We start from the raw sequence: 20,257 nt of genomic DNA on the forward strand, positions 1-20,257 counted from the left end.
TACGGTGGCTGCGGTGTTTGAAGCCACCGTTGCTACGCTGGGACGGGCGAGGGAGGGCGGCCGCTCCCCCAGCGCCGGCCATTCCCACTGTTTACAACAGGCACCGACTGGAAAGAAGCGAAAAAAGGTCACTTGGCCACCTGAGCAATGGACAGAAAACAGGCTGGGGAACCCCCCTCCCGCAGCTGCGATGCTCAGCCAGAGGGTCCCCCCCTCGGGCTGGTCCCAGGGTGCTGGAGGTCACACCCCCCCCCTCCCTTTGCCACCCATCACAATCAGCGATTCGCCCAGGAAAAAGCAGCTGCTCGATTTATGGGGATTTGCTCAATGAGGTTCTCTCCAGAGGGAGTCTCCAACGCCTTCAAAAGCTTCGTTGATGTTTAAGCCACGTTGATGTTTAAGCCACGTTGATGTTTAAGCCACGTTGATGTTTAAGCCGCGCACGTCCCCTCAGAGGGTCGGGGCACAGAAGCTGATGGAAGAGTTTGGTAGGAACCAGAAGGAGCTCTGGGTACACACAGGTCCCACTTCCCTGTCCCACACCAGACAGGTTCCTCGCTCCAGGCAGGAAGCGTTTTGCCACCTCCGTTGCCCATCACAAGCCGTTACCAGCACAGATTTGATGTGAAGGACCTTTTTTTTAAACTTACCCCATTTCTTGAAAACAACACAAATACATTTGCATAATTTTTCACTTAAATCGAGTAAGTTAAATTTTTTAAGAATTGGATAAACTTTTCCAGACAAAACCCATGTTTGATGGGGCCAAAGCGGTAGGACCTTCAAAAGGAACTTAGACCTTCTGTAAAACGTCTTGTGCTCCCCAGAGCATTCCCAGGAAGACCCAGCGACCTGAGCCTGGCTTGGAGATGGCAGCCATGGAGAAACACACCCCCCCGGGGGCCGAGGGCAGCCCCCACGTCCACCTGGCAGTAGGAACTACAAGCACAAGTAGAACAGTCACACCTGGTGCCGCCGAGCCTTCCCTGGAGTCCAGCTGCAAAGATTCACAGCTAAACATTGTAATTTTATTATTATTATTATTTTTTAACATTTCTGTCCTCTCTGCCTGGCCAGGAGTGGATTAGAAAAGACCCGAGCAAACCTCTGGTGAAATCCCACCCCAGGTCAGCGAGAGACCGGGATTTCGTGCTCCGTGTGCGATTCCACCCGTCCCGCTTGCGAACAGGAATAACTTTCCAATCCAAAAACCTCGGTGTACGAGCTGAACTTCAAAACAGACACTGAAATAGCTTAGGCCACACCCGAGTTGTTTGTAAAATCCTTTTTAATCTAATAGAAATGTTTTCATGAATTTTTTAAAAAAGATTTCAATGAAAACAGCTTTGGATTCAGACATTCCCTTGCCACGTTGTGAACATGAAACAGCAGCATTGCACTAGGAACAAGTGACACCGACCAGTCGAGCTTCACCATTTTGTATGAAGCAGGAAAAAATAAAAAAATAATAATAAAAAAAAAAAAAGCAGCAAACTGCCTTAAGTGGAAGATAATTTGAATTATTTTGTTTTTTTTTTTTTTTAAAGAAAAAAAAAAAAAAACCACCAACAGACAAAACCACAACAACGCAACCAACAACCCAACAAACAGGGGCTATCATCTCACCATCGTTCTCCTTCTTCCTTCTTAAAGGGAGAGTTTAGCTCCCGTGGTCCGAGCGCTACAGCAATGTTTGCCAAGTGGGGGGGAAAAAAAAAAAAAAAAAAAGAAAAAAGAAAAAAAAAAGAAAGAAAAATACAGAGGGAGAAGAAACTATTTATCCCCAGTGCTATTCGAACCCCCAAAAGTTGCAGGTCCCTTTAGAGGAAAGCTTTGCTTACATAAGAAAGACAATTAGAATTGGCAAACTGATGCAAAATATTTATTCCAAGTTAGTTATTTTTGATGCAGTAGTTTTTCCCCCTCATACAGACTCAATGTGATAGTCACTTTTTTCTTTTTAAATCTGTAAATAATGTTATCAAAATAATCTTAATCTTTGAAATCTCACAAAAAATTTATATTTTACAATCCACCCTGAATATCAAGGCTGCAAGAAGAAGAACACAAACAATTCCTATATCCAAATATTTTACAGCTGTACCCAAAAAAAAAAAAAAAAAAGAAAACCACAAACGCCTGGTTAAGTGATGAAGCTCCCCGAGCCGCCAAAAAAAAAAAAAAAAAAGAATAAAATAAAATAAAAAAAAATTTCATGTTATTAGCATTAATTTAACATAATTAGAACTTCAATAGCCATTTTGTCATTGACAATGATTGTTTTAGCACACTGTTACCGCACGGCGTTGTGCAACGCGGGCGGCACTGTTAGAAGCTTGTTGTTGCAAAGATCAGTCAGCCACTTGTGTCCCGCTTAACAAGACTGAACTTGTGCACTGCCCCACAAGGGATTTTTGTCAAAATTTGCTAGCTGCACAAACTTCTATTAAGCATTAGGGCAAAAAACCAAAAAGAAAAAGCTAAAGAAGCCAATTTCTCTCTTCTTTGGGATACAATTATTTCCCTTGTGCATGAAGTATCAACAACAAAAGGAAAAAATAAAAAAAAAAAAAAACCAAAACCAACTGAACAGACTGGAGACAGAATAAACTCTGTTTAGTTTATACAACCCCAAACACGTGTTGAACTATGAACTGAGTTTATTGGGTTGGTTTTATTTATTTTAATTTTCTTGTGCCCACTTTCAGGCATCGTCATCTGACGTTTCGCTGCTACTAGTTTCTGTGTCTGAGTCCTCAATCTTTGTCTTAAAAGTGCTTCTCCAGTGGAACAACAGGCTGGAGCCGCGGCCCTGAAGAAATCCATTCTTCCCAAATCCGTTTCTTCTTCGCTGTAGGAACGAAAGCGAGTTTTAAAACAAGCAAAAGTACGGAGAATAACCGTCACTAACCCTCTGTGAACACAAACTGTATATTTAACTGTATACACGGTTTTATATATTTATATATTTAACTCCGCACGGTTAATGCGGAGTCATTAATTGCACCAGAATCTCACGTCAATTCTTTGTCTTCTGGAACAGCCATAAGAATTCCAGCGCAGAAGACTCGAGCATGAGAAGGGAGAGGGAGAAGGAGAAGTCACAAGCAGCAAGAGCTGTAAACGTACCTGCTCTGACTTAATTTGGAACTCTTTGAGCTCATCCTCTGTGAGGGGCAGGTAGTTCTCATCGTTTTCAGGATACTCCTGCCATCCCATTTCTTTCAATAACCTGATTTATGGAGAAAATAGAAGGGGCATGAGAATTAAAGCAAAGGAACAATGGCAAAGGAGAGAACACTTTGTCCACGAAGCACAAGGTTTTGTATTAATTCACTCCCAATTCACCAGGGAATCTTCTATATTAGAGACCACTTCAACAATACTTCGTGTTTACCCAACATTTTTCAATGTCCTTCACAAATATTTAATCATCAGCAGTCCCGTACAATGGGTAAATAATTAGCCTGGCAGCAGGACAGCAAGACAGAGATTTGAAATTCTACCCAAGGACGCCGAAGGAGGACATGAGGCAATCAAACCAGTATCACAGCTCGGAATCTCCTAAAACTCACTATCCGCTTACAGCAGAAGCTCACACGCTGCTTACTCACTGAAGCAAGATACAAGCTGAGATACCAGGTAAATATTTTCTTAACTCTCCTCCACTTTTACAGCATTTAAAAGCAGCACAGGAGTATCCTAAGTGCAGATAGAAACAAAGTGGTGTGTGTGTGAGGGTGTATCTTCAGACCATTCCATTTAGGATACCAGCTTGTAGATGAACCATCATCACACACCAGGTTCATGCTGACTCCCAGTGTGGGCGGGTAAATAACGAGGCATCATTAACACACAGGGATGTGGCATTAAAGAAGCACCTGAATTTAATTACAGACCTTGGTAAAGTCTTGGCTCACCTGTCATCAGTGCCTTGCTTTATTTTCAGTAAGACTCCACCCAGTCCAGCACTAGTCATGGATCCCACACACCTCCAGCTCAGTACACACAGAGCTACAGCTGCTTCCCAGCATGAGAGTTTTCTTTGAAATGGTCTCCTTCTCCTCACACAGTCCAAGGACTCGTCCTCCTTTACTCCAGACATTTTATTTTGCCATTTACTCACCTGTGTTCTGCTTCCAATGAATGAGAGAGATTTTCCCCCTCCTCCGGCAAAGGGAGAGAAAGACCATTCTGATGGCAGTTCTCTTCCCAGTTTTCCTTTGGTTCTGGTGTGCTGTTGCTCTCCATCTAAAGAAAAATAAAAGCATCAAAGTGTGCTTGCACAGACTGAGCCAACAGCACCGTTCCAAGTTCAAGCTTCTGCTTTCGGAAGTAATGGCTTTTACCTCGAGTCAGTGCTTTTTACAGAGCCTGGACTCATAATGGTTGAAAGCAACTTCTACCCGGCTGTGACAACACAATATGAAAGACACTGGGTGGACAGCACTTTTGCGTCAAGGGAGTAAGAGCTGACATTACAAAGCCACCCTCAGTGGCTTCAGAGGGAGAGTAAGAGAGCTATGAGAATTAAGTACTCCTTCGGTTGGCTTTTACATACACATTAAGCCACAGACGTTAAACATTTAAAGGTCTGGTCTGAGGCTTGAGTCACTTTCCTGCACCTTTCACAAGCACCGAATTCAACTCTCCTGTGGATGTGGTTTGACAAGGAAGCCTGAAAGCAAATGAAGATGTTAAAATACAGTATTGTTCCACTCCTTCGAGAATCCTTGAAAAAATCTGGATTACCTTCACCATCTGTGACCTTCCCTTTCCACCTCATTTATTACTTATCCGTTTGCATTTCATCCTGTTACGGATCTCCCTTCATCACAGCGCCGTGTACTATTTCTGCTGGTGTGTGGTTTTTTTTTTTTTTATTGATCCCAAATCCTGAAATACATCATGATCATATATACAGTAAGGACAAAGAACTTACATCATCCAGCTTGTCACATTCTCTGTTCTCGGTTATCTCCCCATTCCTATCGTCTTTCAGTGCCTTCAGGAATTCGCTCTTTTTATCAGTGGTACGGCGCATCAGCTTTGTCAAGCGTGAAGAGCAGATCTCGATGGGAGGGGTGGTGCTGGAAGGACTCTAGACAAGGAAGGAAGAATATAAAGACTTTCAAGCTGTGTTGCTGCAAAGATAGGGCCCTCTTCAGGGTCTGTGCTTACACCTTTCAAACGGCCATCAGTTCTTTGGCTGGCTCTTAACCCCTCCAAAAAAATTATCTAATGGCAAATTCCCATCAAAATACCAGCTGGTGTTGCACATTCACTTCTTCCCTCACCAGCACATCATTTTCCCACCTATCATTATCAACGCAATTTTTTCTTCCCCTAGGAGTCGATTCATATGGCTATGAACACATTTATTTGGTTCCTGGGCAAGGTAACTCTCTCAAGCAATTCTGGAGTCTACAAACATAATGTTAAGACGGAGAACTCCATGCAGGACTCCCACCCTACAAAAATTCAAAAATTAAGGGGATTAGGCTCAGTTCAAACTTGCATCTTAAGTCACCCTGACAACCTCTACCCTGAAATTAAGCTATGAGGTGGTAATTTCCTTTCAGGGAGTGGTCACGTCTTTAACTAACCACAGCTGGATGTGACAGGGGTAGCCACAGCCTCGCTATCCTCCCCTCAAGAGCTCCCTGCAGATTCTCTGCTGTGTACACTCACAGCCCAGATGGGTCAGTGTGGAGCCAGAGACTGACAACCCCGGAGCCTGCGGGAAATCTGCCCAGCTCAATTCATGAACACAAGGTAACCTCCCAAGCTCTTCCACAGTGTTTACAATTTCTTAATTATTTTGAATCTGTGAGTCAGGCATCAGGCACAACAGTTTGCACATTAGCAGCACCCCAGCCGTGACACAGCAAGAAGAACACTACTAACCAAGATGAGCTTTCAATTTAATCTGTTCCATCATTTTGACTGGACACACAAAAGAAATCTAAGAATATGTTATGTGAAAGTTGTCGATATCTTAACCTTCTGCTCATATATGGAGTTCATGTTTGGCTACTCTAAGACAACAAGGAATTCAGTCATTAATTTAGTCATTAATACAGATACCTGACACTACAATCTCGCATGCAAAGCTATTCTTTTCCTTCACTTACTTGCTTTGATTCCCCCCCCCAATATTAAAACAGAGTAAAATTTCTTAAAGCCTGCAGTGTTTTTCTTCCTCCACATTTTTTTTTTAAACTAGGGTGGGAAGGTTGCAAATTCAGGATCTTCAAAATGAATCTCCTTTGCAAAGTATTTTTATCACACACAGCGCTCTGAGAAAAGATCAAGGGAGGCAAGATATTTAGCAAAACAAAAACAAGGCAGCAACTGCTGCCTGTATTTCTAAAGCCTCTTGCACATGACACACTGGTGTGCAATAACGCCTTTCAAGGTAGTGCATGCTGGAAGTAACGTCTTACAGTATCCATTTCTCAGGTGGCCTTTTCAGATTTTGTCCAATTCACCACAGTAAGGAGCAAACCAGCAATTATAACAGAATAACAAGTGACTGTGAATATTAGGATAAAAAGCTAAGCACAGTATTGAAATGAAAGCTCTCAACATGGTGATTAGTTTGACTGCAGTGACAAAGGAGACTAAAACTTAGATGTCTTCTGGGGACTTGGAATATGCTATTGCAGCGCTTAGAATCACAGAATTGTCTAGGTTGGAAGGGACCTTTAAGATCATCTAGTCCAATCATCAACCTAACTCTGATAAAAAACCATCACTAAACCATGTCACTTGAGCTCTTTGCTAGAAGTAGCTGTTTTAACAACACCGTATAGAACTGCTGAGGTACTAAAACTTAATTTCTACACATTAGGTGAAGACAGTTACAGCTAAGGTTTAGAAACAGAGTCCTAAGAGAATGAAAGTCTACCTCAATTCTGATTTGATTCGTAACTTTCTGCAGAAGGCTTTATAATACTAGAAGAGAATGTTATGTAAAGCAGTACAAGTAGTCATTTTTCTAAAGGTAGGTTTAGCCCTTTGACTGAAACATTAAAGGCATCTCTTGGTTTTTTTTTTTTTTTTAAATGAGTGCACTATGCATCATCTCAGATTTGTTCAGATATCAGTCCATTTAACAGGGGGGGTTACTCTAACAGAAAAGTCATCCTGTAATAATTTTAAAAATTCAGACTCTGTATCTCAATTTTTACCTTAGACTGGCTTGTGGGGACACGTTACCAGTGCTAGTTGGCACCCTTTTAGTTGGCAACCTATTGTGGTCTCTTATGAATACTACTTGTAGCAGGCCCATGGAGACAGGATTACAGGAGTATTTTCTGGCCATGGTCCTGTGTTTTCATACTGCGTGTCTCCAACAGATTCAAAGAAAAATGTATTACAAGTGTTCTGGGAGGAATTTTCAAGCCCTTTTTTGTTTAGTTGATTGATGCTGGTAATAGAAGTAGTATTAAAGGAAGTACTGCTTGTTCTGGGGAAAACCCAGCTGCCTACTCCTGCTGTCAGATTAGTATCTGACATCTTTCCTGACTAAAGCTTCAGGCAAGACCTTCGGAGGGGGGGGAAGGTGGTGGAATAAAATAATGGAGACTACTTGCATTATTACAGTATGATATAAAGTGAGTGCTCTTCTCGGTATCTACCTGGAGGCGAAAGCCTATTTAAGTTTACATATTTATGCTGCAAAGGTGTCCACGCTGTGCTGTGCATTACACAAAAAGCAAGGCTGTCGGTAGCACAAAGGACTTGGTTTGGGGACAGACAAAAGCCAGGTAAGGGAAAGGGTTACAGTGTAAGATCTATTTGTCAAAGTGGCAGGTACATGCTCGTTAACTATTGCTTTTAATGACTGCTTTTCCACTCAGCAGTGGCTAAAGCAGAAAAGTACAGGCTGTTGCAATGTAAAGCCTGCAAAGCAGAGAATTGTAAAGATGACAGTCTTATTTTAGAAGTAAGATCTGTAAAGGAAAAAGACAAATGCACAACTAGAAAAAAGCCCACTGTTACCCTTGAAACACACACTCATTTCAAATTATGTGAATAGGTCGCTTGTCACAGTCTGTTTTATTTTTGTTCTTTTTCCATATGATCACAAACCTGTTAAATTTTTCACTCCCAGGAGGAGAAAAGTTATTCAGTGTCACTTTTCTATTAAGCTTTGTGGAATTTCAAGCTTCAAACCAGCACTTTGTATATAAGCTATAAAGTGATGCATAAAAATGTTGGGCAAAATGTGTTTTGTCACAGTTACTGCTGAAATGTTAACAGATTTAGGTACAGGGTTCTCTCCATACTTCAGACCAGAAGCAGAGGTAAAGTCAGTTTCTGCCTCACCTCCTTCCAACACCAAAATGAAAACCAGACACTGTAGCTGAAGACACACCTACACACATTAAACCCCCCCAACCCTCTCAGAGCTCATTGCTTGTGCTGTTGCATGTCTAGTTATGCAACGCTCTTTAAAGCATTAGTACTTTTATATATATATATGTGAGGGAAATTCTAATACATTCAGACAAACTGCAAGGGCTTCACATCCAGGTAAACCATATTTTTATTTCTTTTAGTGTAGCAGAGATGTGGCAGAACATGCCAAGAACGTACAAATGAGTCATTCTCCAAGGGTGCAAACGTAGGTATACAATGTACACAGCGGACCTTATTGTTTTTAAGCTACAGTAGATGATAGCGATAAAAGTTCCCACCCCATCCCCAAACCCAACCTCTTACCTCTTTGGGAGAGGTGAGGACTGAGCCACTCGCCAGTACCGCTGGTTTGGTTACAGACACTGGACTGGTAAAGGCGGAGTCACGGCTGGAGGAAAGCGAGCCTGGTTTATGTTCACTTCTGTTGGCTTTCCATGGACTTGGCTATATTGAAGAGAACACAAAATACTGGACAGTAAATGATAAGGTACAAGAAGGGGTTGCTTGCAAATAGTAAAACAAATAAACAAACATCACATCAGCTGTTGTATGGACTTTTTTTCCCTCCTCTCCAAGAACAGCCTCAACAAGTTTATTTGACACCCACTATTTTTCCCCATCATCTTCTGTTTTCCCCAAATCACACACAATTCTGCCTCACGGGCTCCAGTAAAATATGGTTAGAGCTCAAAGAGAAAATCCAGCATTGCTCCTCATTAATTGGAATCACCACCGAGTAAATGCAATGCATCTTACAGCTACTCACGGGTGGGAAGTAAAAAATTCCAATTAAATTCACATTTCATATGGGAACACTGTATGCCGTAAAGAAAGGGATTGCATCATTTGACAGGAACTTCCTCTGTGCAAGGAAGCAGCACATCAAGGAATATTTCTGTCCAGGCTGAGAATGTAAATGATTTATTTCCTAGGGCTCTTGAAAGTGTCCATCATGGCACTGATTTAGTAACAAAAAAAAAAAAAAAAAGAAAGAAAAAAAAAAAAAGAAAAAGCAGCCAGTTCATTAAAGTGTATGAGCACTGGCTGTTTGCTCTGGATACTCTCTGCAGTATCCCTTCAGATATACCGGAGATTTGGCTGAAAAGCAAAGAATTCAAGATAAGTTTTTCTTACTTGGAATGTTATTCTTGAGCCTATCTTATCAACCAAAGACAAACACTGGGAACTGACAGTCTTAACAAAAAAGATCCTAACGAGAAACTTGCATCAAGTAGGATGAGAAATACACCCGTCAGAGCATTAAAACACACTGGTTCCTCTGACCCATTAAACTTCTGAAGCCAGCTTCAAGTCATGAGCAAAATAACTCATGCATGAGTGGGGTTCCATTAAATCTGGGATGCAGCAGATCTTGCATTCCGCAAGCAATGAAAGCAGAAGCCATTATTTCAGTGTGTTCTCACTCTCCGTTGGGTTATTTTATTAATTTTTAAATAAATCAATCAGTAGGGGAAGCCATCAGCATTACTCTTCCACTCCAACTTAAAAACAAGAGCAGTCCACGTTATTGAATGGATTATTCGGCATTCACAGCGCATTCCAACCACTTCCTTCAAACCCAGAAAATATCCCGATCTGTGCAATATTGCCTGGTACTAAAATTAGGGTGTAGAATTACTTTGACAAAAAGTTTCTCTCTCTTTGGTTGCGCCCTTCAGAGACCCAGCTGGTGACTGTTGTTCTTCCAGCTTCCACAAAGGGGCAGCTTCGACAAATTCAACGACAGACCCCTATTGCTTTCTTAGGGGAGGCCACCAGATTCAACCACAACAACTAGAGATGAACATCAAAAGGAATCATTTGCCGATTATGACCTTCATGGATTGCTCGACTGTGAACAATTAGCCACCTCAATTAGCCAAGAAAGAATGCACTTGTTTCACTGCCACCAGTTCTCTTCCTTTCAATACCACTGGGTGAAACTTAACAAAACCATTTTTCATTCGTTTCACCTGTGACAGCTTTCCAATACTGCTGACTTTGTCAAAAGGAATGTTTTGACCCCTCTACTACTTTATGCACTGCAATTTCTGTACAACTTCATAGAGTCCTCAGAATAATGCATCCTACCATAGCTGCTTTATGTCTGTAGCTTTAAAAAAAGGCATCACGCACACAGTTTTTGGTTTTCACCTTTTAACTTTGCTAATGGTCATCATTCATTAACAAAAGTGCTGTTGATGACACCAGCAGACAATACCACAGAATCACAGAGTATCAGGTTGGAAGGGACATCAAGGATCATCTGGCCCAACCTTTCTTGGCAAAAGCACAGTCTAGACAAGATGGCCCAGCACCCTCTCCAGCTGAATATTAGGATTCTCCCTGTAGTTGGCAGAATTTGGTCTGAATTAAGAGAAACTTACAAAAGAGAAAGAAACTCTAAACTTGCTTTCTTACAAGAAGTTGTTAGTCTTTCTTATTTTGCTTTTACCTTTGAGGCGTGTAAGACTAACCTACTCTAATCATAGGAAAGATTTTGTTGGAATGTCGCAACCAGCATTAGTAATTAATACATTTTAGAACTCAAAGTATTTGGACACCTCTTTAAAGAACAGCCTAGTTAATAATTTTCTTTAGTTTCTTAAATACTTTCACTGTCCATCCTACAAAGTTTCTAGGGCATCTACACATGTAGATTCTCTGGAAAAACAGGCAAGATAAAGCCTAGAACTAAGAAACAAAAAAACTACTTGTTTTTTCAGCACTCCTGTATTTCTTTCAGTAAAGGAATTACAGCACAAACCCCACTGCTTTTCCAGGTTGTCTTTAAGGCTCAACTAAATTAGTGCTAAATTGCAGGATGTTACAATCTAATCTGATCTTAGCCACAATTGTGTTTTAAACACATCAAAGTATTGTAACCCAATAAAGGTTTTTCAAGGTAGTCATGTGAATAACTCAAGCACCTCGTAGCACACATTTCACTTCTCTAGATTTACTTGTTTTGCCTAATTAAGATAAGGATTTGTCCAATTCATGAGAACACACCCATCCAAATAGACATAAGTATGGTCAGAATAGAGGTTAGGTCTCTGTATGGACAAGACCAAACAGCATTTCAACAGGGAACAACAATTTTAATAGTAAATAGGCCTCTACCGCAAAGACCACTACCCCAAAAACTACTGGTTTCCAACTCCTGTTATTTGTTAGGGGGTTGATGCCCTTGTCAAGGGAGAGAGCTCTCCCCTGATCTGCAGTTCACTAACTTGGTTGGAAACCCCTGTACCTTGGAAGGAGGAGCTGCAGGTTTGGGAACCAGATTTTTGTAGACGCTTGGGACAATGGTGGTGGCTTTGTTGCCATTTGCCAGGTGAGAAACAGGTGATGTAAATGCAGCTGAGAAGGCGGCGGCAGGATCCTCTTTTGAAACCTTTTTGATGACCAGCATCTTGGTAGGTTGCTTGGCACTAGGAGGGTTTTCTGTAAAAATAAACCAAGAAACATTCTGAAATACAATCATTCAGTTTCATAGCATCTTCAATTTACTGCTCCAGTTTCTCCCCTCTCAATCTTAGATGCTATGCTTCTGATTCTGAGACTGCCATCAGCTGCTCTTTCGTTTCAGCTTTCAGCAAAGATACTGGATAAGGATGTCAAAGTCCAATCTTTTTTCATTTAACTACAACAGCTCCCTTGAAGCTGAAGGGAAAAACCTACAGTGACATCAGCTGACAGCCTTTCACCGTACTACAGGAACGAGAACAGATATTAGCATCTTTTTTGAGCAACCATGTATTGGCTTTGTTAATTCACTAACACAGCAAAAATACTTTGCATGACTTGTATCTCAAAAGACACCCTGCATTTACAGACAAGCACAATTAATATTTCTAAAGGCCAAACCAACACATTTGCAGGAGCAGAACAATTTAAAAACAGTAATAGTATAAACAGCTAAAAGCCCCCTAAAAGCCCCCTAAAAGCTAACTGCCGTTATTTTTTGAGCAGAATAGCTATCTGGCAAACATGAAAGAATACAATTCGCTACTATAGCAAGAAGTGGTTTTGAGGGTGTTTTTTTGTATTTGTACTACTTACAATACTTATTTGTACTACTTTGTATCTAACCCAACTAATCTGGCTACATTCTAACTAGAGATTATCAAACGCTTATTTAGTCACTAGAACTGGTACCTTGTTTCACTCAAGTAATTTTATTCTAAAATTTTTAAAGGCATAGACTCACACATACCACATCAGAATCAAAAGCAAGCTTATTCTGAGTTTAAAAAGTATGAAATCAATCCAAACCACAGAATTATGACAGTTTTGTGGTATTTCTAATAGGGAGATGACAAGTCAGGAACTAATGCCTACTTCACTCAAATCTGCTCTGCCCGTCCAAGTGATGTCTGCATGACATTGTAACTGCAGAAAGGCAGGAAGCAAACACAGAACAGTGACATTTACTGCCATCAGAAGTGGTGTTTTTTTTTTTTTTTTTTTAAATGACAAGCACAGTTTCAAGTAGACAAAAAGGCCAAAAGATTAGTGAAGACTGTGGGAGGAAAACAACAAAGGTGAGAAAGTTGCAAGCTGCCCGCTTCACTGAAGTCTTTAAAATATTTTTGAGTGGATCAACAACTTTCTGCTTCAGCAGCAGCGTTCTGTACAGTGATGTAAACGCTTTTACCTACCCCATACTCCAGAAGGTGTTCCTAAAGGTTTGTTCTGGTTGTTGTGTCTTCCAGCTTCTGGATTCAAAGATGGCTGTAAAAAGACAATGCAAATGAGTGTATCATTATATCGTATATAACGACAACAAAATCACTATTAACGTATTATTATGCTTCTAGGATCCCAGAGTACAGGTAGGTTTCTCTGAACAGCACCTGAATTACAAGACAGTGCTTTATCACAAGACATCTAAAAATGAAGTCTGTATTCTCCTTGGATTCTGCTGTATTTCTAACAGAACTATCAGAGGGTTCAGGATAGGTTCTTTAGTCTTCTACTGTATGATTAAGTATATTTCACCAACCAATACACACATAAAAGATTTAGGTACTTAATCAGCAGCTCAAAAATATAGAACAGAATCCACATCACCTGCTCTAGTGGAGGTGTCCCTACCCATGGCAGAGGGGTTAGAACTCGGTGATCTTTAAGGTCCCTTCCAACTCTAACCATTCTATGATTCTATATGAAGAATCTAGTCCCGTTTCCCAAATATTTTTGTACAATAATTACGCATTAACCAATCACAAAAAAAACCCCCATCCACAACAAAAAAGCAATACTAGGCTCCTAATGTAAAGGAATAATGAATATATAAACATTTACTGACAAAAAAAGCTACATGTAAATTTACATTAAGCTTCAGACTCCACTTTTCAGGACTATACTACACACAGACTCAGTGCTCGCTCTGCAGACTTACCTTAGATTTGGTATCAGAATTCAAGTTAGTGGAATAACTAAGGACGTGTCCCAAGTTCAAAGCAGAGTACAGAAAATCTAAGCATTCAATGACAACTGTTCTTGATTAGCTATTCCTCTTCCCCTGTCCCAAATAACTTCAGTTCAAAATAAAGCCATCTTTTTCCTCTTTTTAATGAATTCTTCATATGTAAGTTACTATGGTGACAGCATAAGTCTCTAATAATGAGCTTCTGAAATAGTAGGCATTCCTGTTCTATAAGAGTTAGGAAAAAATGTCACACCATAGCATAAATTCCTGCCTCTAACCCTAGAAATCCCTCTGTTTCAGTGCTTCATTTTTTAGTTACAGGTCAGTTTTATAGTAGGGCGCTCACACCGCAGGAGAACTTTGACTAACAGCCTGTTTTGCAGATCTTCCAGGAAAAGTGTTGTTACCACCATCAGCCACATGAGCTTAACTGCTACATAATTAACCACAGTATGCATTAGTTTCCCCACTATGGCAAAGATAATACAAGAATTATTTAGCAAAGCTTGATACTGGATAGTGTGTGGTATTATCATAATAAAAAAAATCAGGGGGCTAAGTAATTAGAGAAGAAACAGCCACGTATCTGGGGAAAGGCACTCATCAAGGCACTGACGAAGAAGTACATGAAAGAAAGATTTAGACCAAGACAGACTACAACAGCGCACGGTAGCAATTGTTACAGTAACTTTCTACATTTCAACAGGCTTTTGACAGTGTAAAGAACAATCTTATAGAAACCCTGAACTACAGTTTTCTTGAGCAATCAGATTAACAGAAATCTACACACAAGCTTTATCACTGCTCTCCAGGTGTTAGCCACCCTGTGATGCAGGCTACCACTCCCAGCAGAAGCAGTCCAACAACAGCATGCAATCACTCCCCAGGCACTTCACTGGAAAAAAAAACGGCCACTTAAATTAAACTGGCTACTGTGGCAACTTAAGTGTAGACTCTAAATTTTGGCCTGAAGCAGCTATGTGGCATTCATGTTTCACTCCAACTCCTGACTTCCTGAATAGAAGCAGTGACATCAAACTGCCATGACAATTTCAGCTGTAAACAGCCTTCCAGAGAGAAAAGCTGAACAAGAGAGCAAAAAGCTCGAGATGATGATACACTTAAGTGTGCACACTATCAGCAGAAACTCTCACTACAGGAGGCAACAATGGCTTTAGCGTTGAAGATGAAGTCAGAGGAACTGCATTAGGTGATGGGACCGAGTTACCAGAACCTTACAGACAATACTGACCTCATTACACTGGTCAAGAAGAGGCTAGAGAAAGCAAGAAACAAGATGCAAAAACCAAAATATCTAGTCTGATCACAATAAAATCCTCATCAGGGGACAGGAGGAAAAAAAAATTAAATTGGTAAGAGAACGCAGAAAAAGCATATATATAAAAAAGTGTATACCTCAACGCGTTTGCATTAAGGAATAGTAAGGATGAAAGCCATAAGCCCAAATACTATTTCATAAAGTCTGGAAAACTAAATTCCAGTAAAAATAGAGCCAGATGTAAGAGACTATCATACTGATAATACCACATGAATCAGAATGCTGGATAAGAAGAAAGCTGATGAACTGGAGACACCAATAGAAGAAATGGCTCAAGAAACCCCGATCCACAGATTAACAGAGAGATAGAAATATTCCAGAAGATTCAAGACAGATGGTTGCAAAGATCTGAGCACATGTCACAAACAAGCTTGGTAAGGTTATCATAAACACCAACATGTACCAGAATGCAGGAGACAGGAACAGCAGGCAGAGTGAAGATAAGCTGAATAGATGTACTTAGGAGCAAAAAAAAAAAAAAAAAAAAAGACTTTGTAAGCAAAGCCACAAAGTCAGTACAACTGCTCTTCCTGTGGCAGACCAAAGTGTCACCTTATGGGTTTCACTGAAGATCTGGCTCATGTGTTACAACACTGTCTTCAGTTCACAGTAACCATTTGGCAAAATATAGTAAAGTGCCAAACCCCATAATCCAACAGGTCGTCAAATCCTGAGGACTCCGGGTATCAATTAGCATCCTGTCAGCACTCGAATGATTTTGTTAAATCTGTCTTGATCTGAAACATGGAATGGAATGGCAATCCTAGATCCTTGCCACCTATCAATGCGAATTAAAATGAGATCTTAAAAGCCACTTCTCACAGCTGCCACTTCTAGTGAGAAGCTACACACTTACAAAGTCTTCTTCCTCAAATTGCAATTGCTCTTTATCTTCCTTCTTCTCTTCCCTGGATTCAACAGGCAGCTTTTCTTGAAAGGCGGAACTTTTCCGAGAATGGAAGTTGCCATTCCAGTGGCGATGAACTCCAGTTCCTCCTCCACCACGCTGGTTCCCACCATCATGGCCCCGTGAGGGACCATGCCAGCCAGGCTGACTGCCAGAAAGCCCAACATGAGCTCCTTTAGAAACACCAGAATCTACAGAATCATGGCGGAGAAGGGACGGCTGATGCCAGCAGTCTAAACAAAAGGAGATAAGTATGCAAGTAAAAAAAGTCAACACAGCATGCAGAATACTGGAAATATCAGGCTGTTTTTCTTGTTGCTAAGTCAGTGTTCACTATGTAACTACTAAGCCAAACTTATTAAGCTACTGTGTGATTATATCAGAAAACAAACCAAGCTACACAATGCACATACAGCTACCACAGAAACCTCTTAAGGCCTGAGCACATGGCATAGGAGAAGAGAATAGTGCAAGTTTCTTACAGGATGTTTTGAAAAGGTATGATTGTGCCAAGTGTTTTTTATATTCTGCAGAATTCTTCATTCTGTAGAATATTCCAAAATGTTTGCTCTCGGGCTGCGCTCTGATCCTTCCTACTTACCTCCCGCAGTTCGGAGGGGCCCATTATTGAAAAATCCATCAGAAGAGTTGTGTCTCCTACGGCTCACTCCAAAGCGGCCTTCTCCCCGTGGAAGATGCTCTCCATGTTTCTCAAAGGTGGCTGCAGGGGACTGAGGAAAGAAAGAGGCGATGTAATGAAGCATTCCTTAGGGGACTCCAGGAGCCTGTCAGTCCAACAGTGACATTTTGTCAATTGACAAAAAAACCAAGCAAACCCACAATCCAGTACCAGTTTTCAATGTAGCATCCATAGCTGCATTGCGGAGCCAATGACATCAACAATCACATGAACCCAGCCGGAATGGCACACAAAGTGTATGCTGCACACAATCAGAGAGAACCTATCACACTAATCTTACCAGCTGTCATTGAAAACACATACTTTCTGCAAAGTTCATTTAAGAAATTCTGATACACAGATGCTCATTCATTCGCTCTCTCTCTAAAGACAGAAAAACAAAGAGCAATGGAGGATCCAATCAGCCTGACTAAAATTCAGAGATACTCAAGTAAGTTAAAGCACTTTTAGGCTGAAACAGTTATAATGCCATGGAAAACATTAATGCTTCTAGCATGAAGATTCCAAAGAATCTTTTCCTCTTCACTTTCTCTCATTTATAAAAAATTCAGAGGTTTATTTTAAATGGATCAAATATCCAGAAATTACTTTTGTTTCCTCGTATTTAAGCATGGAGGTGAAAGCTGTGTTCTTACTTGTTCATCATTGTTGTCCATCATGATCTTGTTTGCTATTAATTTTTTTTTTTTTTCACTGCTATCCACAAGCAATGCAAATTGTTAAAGCCCTAAAAGAGATCTTCTGGGTCAACCTAAGCTTCTTCTGGAACCAGTTTTAGAAAGATGATGACAGGCAAACTGCCCTCATTTTAAGGTTGCAAAAAATTAATAAGTATTTCTGAGTTTGGAGTTAGAGCCCAAGGGCTTATAATCAATCTACTGCTATGCAAGGATCAGATTATTTTCATAAATCAAACACAATTTATATTCTGAATTGCAAATAAGCGGTAACTCAAGTCTTGACTCCCACAGATTTATGGTGATCTCTTTAATGATTTTCTAGTTGGGATCCCACTAAACTTTCAATGCAAACACACTGAAGTATTTCCATGTCTGAACACAAAGATTTTTTTTTCTGCTCTGAAATAAAAAGGGACACATTTGTTGAAATAAAGACAAGAAAAATTATTTTCACTTTAGTAAGTTTCCAAAAGCCTTTAAAAAACCACAAAAGAAGTTAAAATTAAACATTTTAAGTTCAACAAAACACTGGGGAATTTTTTTGCTTTTTATTCTTGTCACAGCTTTAAAAGAAAATGATCTGTATTAACATTACCTTGGTTGACTGTGGCGTTGAGAAGTTAAGCCAGGCAGGAACAAAGTCATGCTGCGCCATTTAGGTCCAGTGTCTCCCTTCAATAAAATGAGGCATCAAACCTCATGGCCAGGATCTGTAAATGAAAAGAACATGCCCTGACTGTCAACTTTGCCAAACTGAAATAACAATACAATTTACTTCCCAAAGCTGGGCCTATAGGAAAAGTGCTGTAATTTTTCATATTACACTTCAGCATTTTTTCTTCCTGCTGACTTTGTTCCTCTGACCAAAACAGGTAAGAACTTAAACATTCCCAGTTACTTCCTGTTTACAATTAACACACCCATGAAATTCATGATAGAATGGGCGTGGAGGTGAGAAGAACACAGAGCAAACAGCATACAAAAGCCATACAACACACAGATGTGTAAAATCTAGTCATGACAGAATTCGGGGTACATTCCTTCATTGCTCACTGGCTCAGTTTACAAAGGGGTGATCACTGCATATTTTATTCCAGAGGTTGTAAATCAAATATGACCAAATTGGTGATGATGATAGAGACATTGAGAGAAGATCAGAGACCTGAAAGACAACCATATGTCAGCTCCTGCACCCCCAAATTAAAACTGTATCCAGATCCACCAACTTCCATAAACCAGGGAATATCCTATGCTGAAATTGCTGTCATAGCTGAAAAACCAGATGGTTAAGAACAGAACACAAGCTGGTTGAAGGATCTCCAACTGAAGACCAGCTGAGATGTCTCATTGAGGAATCTGAAACCAACTGTTCTCTCCATCATGCCATAGCGATTTCCACTGCTCAAAACAATGAAAATTCCATTATTGCTCAGTATGACTGAATCCTGCCTTTTTGTGGCAGGTTCACCAGTTTATCATTTTGCCTTATTTTTCAACTTTATCTATGAACAAGTCAACACTATATAAGCAAAGAAAAAAAAGTACATATGATCACTTACCCTGAGTTTGGCCTCTGCAGTCCAACGTCCTCAGTTTCTGTGCTTCACTGACCTTCGAGTTCCTTCCTTCTCCAGTATACTGTAAGGCCAGCCTTGAGGCAACAGTGCGTCTCAAAGCAGAGCACGAGAGGCCGCACTTCGTGCCAACTGTGCCCTTCACCCCCTCAGCTGCTCATTTTAACCTTTATTTGCACTCTCACTACAAAAAAAAAAATACCTAAGAAGGTAATTTATATTTAAAAAAAAAAAAGCCACCACCACGTTCACCTCATTAAATTTCCTCTGGTCGTGGTAGTACAGAAGTCAGCCTTTACATTACAAAAAGGTTTGTCAAGTCTGCATGACAACATTCAGAGCAACACCATGGTTAATACTGAACAGATACACTCAAGTCTGCTGGATAATTCATGATCTGCAGCAGATCAACCTGAACACTCTGGAAAAAGGACGATGTTACATAAAAACGTTTGCCCCAAATGCTGAGATCTAAACAAGAAGCATCTGCCCAAGTGCTCTTAAAATATAAATTTCATTTGTATCACATACATCTGCTAAAAAAAGGTATAGTATTTAAAAAAAATGAATGTTAGGATATACTCTGGTCTTCACGTAACTTGGTTAATGCTCCACAGAGCTAAGCACTACTTGATATATAAAGCTCAAAAGCAGGCACAAATTTCTATCTCCCCGTTTTTCACCATTTACATGCTGAAACATAGATCACATGAACAAAAAAATTGCCAGGTCCAAAAATAATCTCTTCTACTCTATTTTTTGTAGACTGGGTGCTGCTTTTAAAGGGACACAAATTATTCCACAAGAGCTTCTTGTTCTATAGTGGAGAGTTCAATTCTGGGTCATAGTCCTCTTCCATCAAAGAGGTGAGACAGGAACTGTAGTCACTATAAAAAACAAACAAAACCCCATCAATACAAGTGGCATAAACATGACAAAGTATGACTAGAAAGAACAGAAGGAGAACTTGAGCAACTATAGTGCAAGTGCCAAAAGCTATTTGATCTCCAATCAAAACAAAAACTGAAATAATCTAATTAAAAAAAAAAAAGTCCCTGAAAAGGTCATTTTTGCTTTTAAATTATCATTTCCCAAACTTAATTTACAAAAGGGCAATACAAACAAGCTGAATCAGAATAAAGGGAAGAGCGGAGAAACTGCATGCAGCTGATGACAGGGATTTCCCACTTCAT

General features: G+C 40.3%; 1 protein-coding gene across 1 annotated transcript in view; it reads right to left on the reverse strand.

Moving 5' to 3' along the window:
- Positions 1-1,276: 1,276 nt before the first annotated feature.
- Positions 1,277-20,257, reverse strand: part of GPBP1L1 (GC-rich promoter binding protein 1 like 1) — a 34,799-nt gene continuing 15,818 nt past the window's right edge. The window contains exons 2-12 of the mRNA XM_074151319.1: positions 19,050-19,951; positions 18,086-18,200; positions 16,712-16,841; positions 16,060-16,343; positions 13,092-13,164; positions 11,681-11,874; positions 8,731-8,871; positions 4,943-5,101; positions 4,127-4,251; positions 3,130-3,232; positions 1,277-2,851 (exon numbers count right to left, since the gene is read on the reverse strand). Of these exons, the coding sequence (XP_074007420.1) occupies positions 2,705-2,851; positions 3,130-3,232; positions 4,127-4,251; positions 4,943-5,101; positions 8,731-8,871; positions 11,681-11,874; positions 13,092-13,164; positions 16,060-16,343; positions 16,712-16,841; positions 18,086-18,145 (1,416 nt within the window). The 5' untranslated portion in view covers positions 18,146-18,200; positions 19,050-19,951 and the 3' untranslated portion in view covers positions 1,277-2,704. The remainder of the gene's footprint in view (positions 2,852-3,129; positions 3,233-4,126; positions 4,252-4,942; positions 5,102-8,730; positions 8,872-11,680; positions 11,875-13,091; positions 13,165-16,059; positions 16,344-16,711; positions 16,842-18,085; positions 18,201-19,049; positions 19,952-20,257) is intronic.

The sequence above is a fragment of the Numenius arquata genome, chromosome 8 (genome assembly GCF_964106895.1).
Source record: "Numenius arquata chromosome 8, bNumArq3.hap1.1, whole genome shotgun sequence".
NCBI lineage: Eukaryota > Metazoa > Chordata > Aves > Charadriiformes > Scolopacidae > Numenius > Numenius arquata.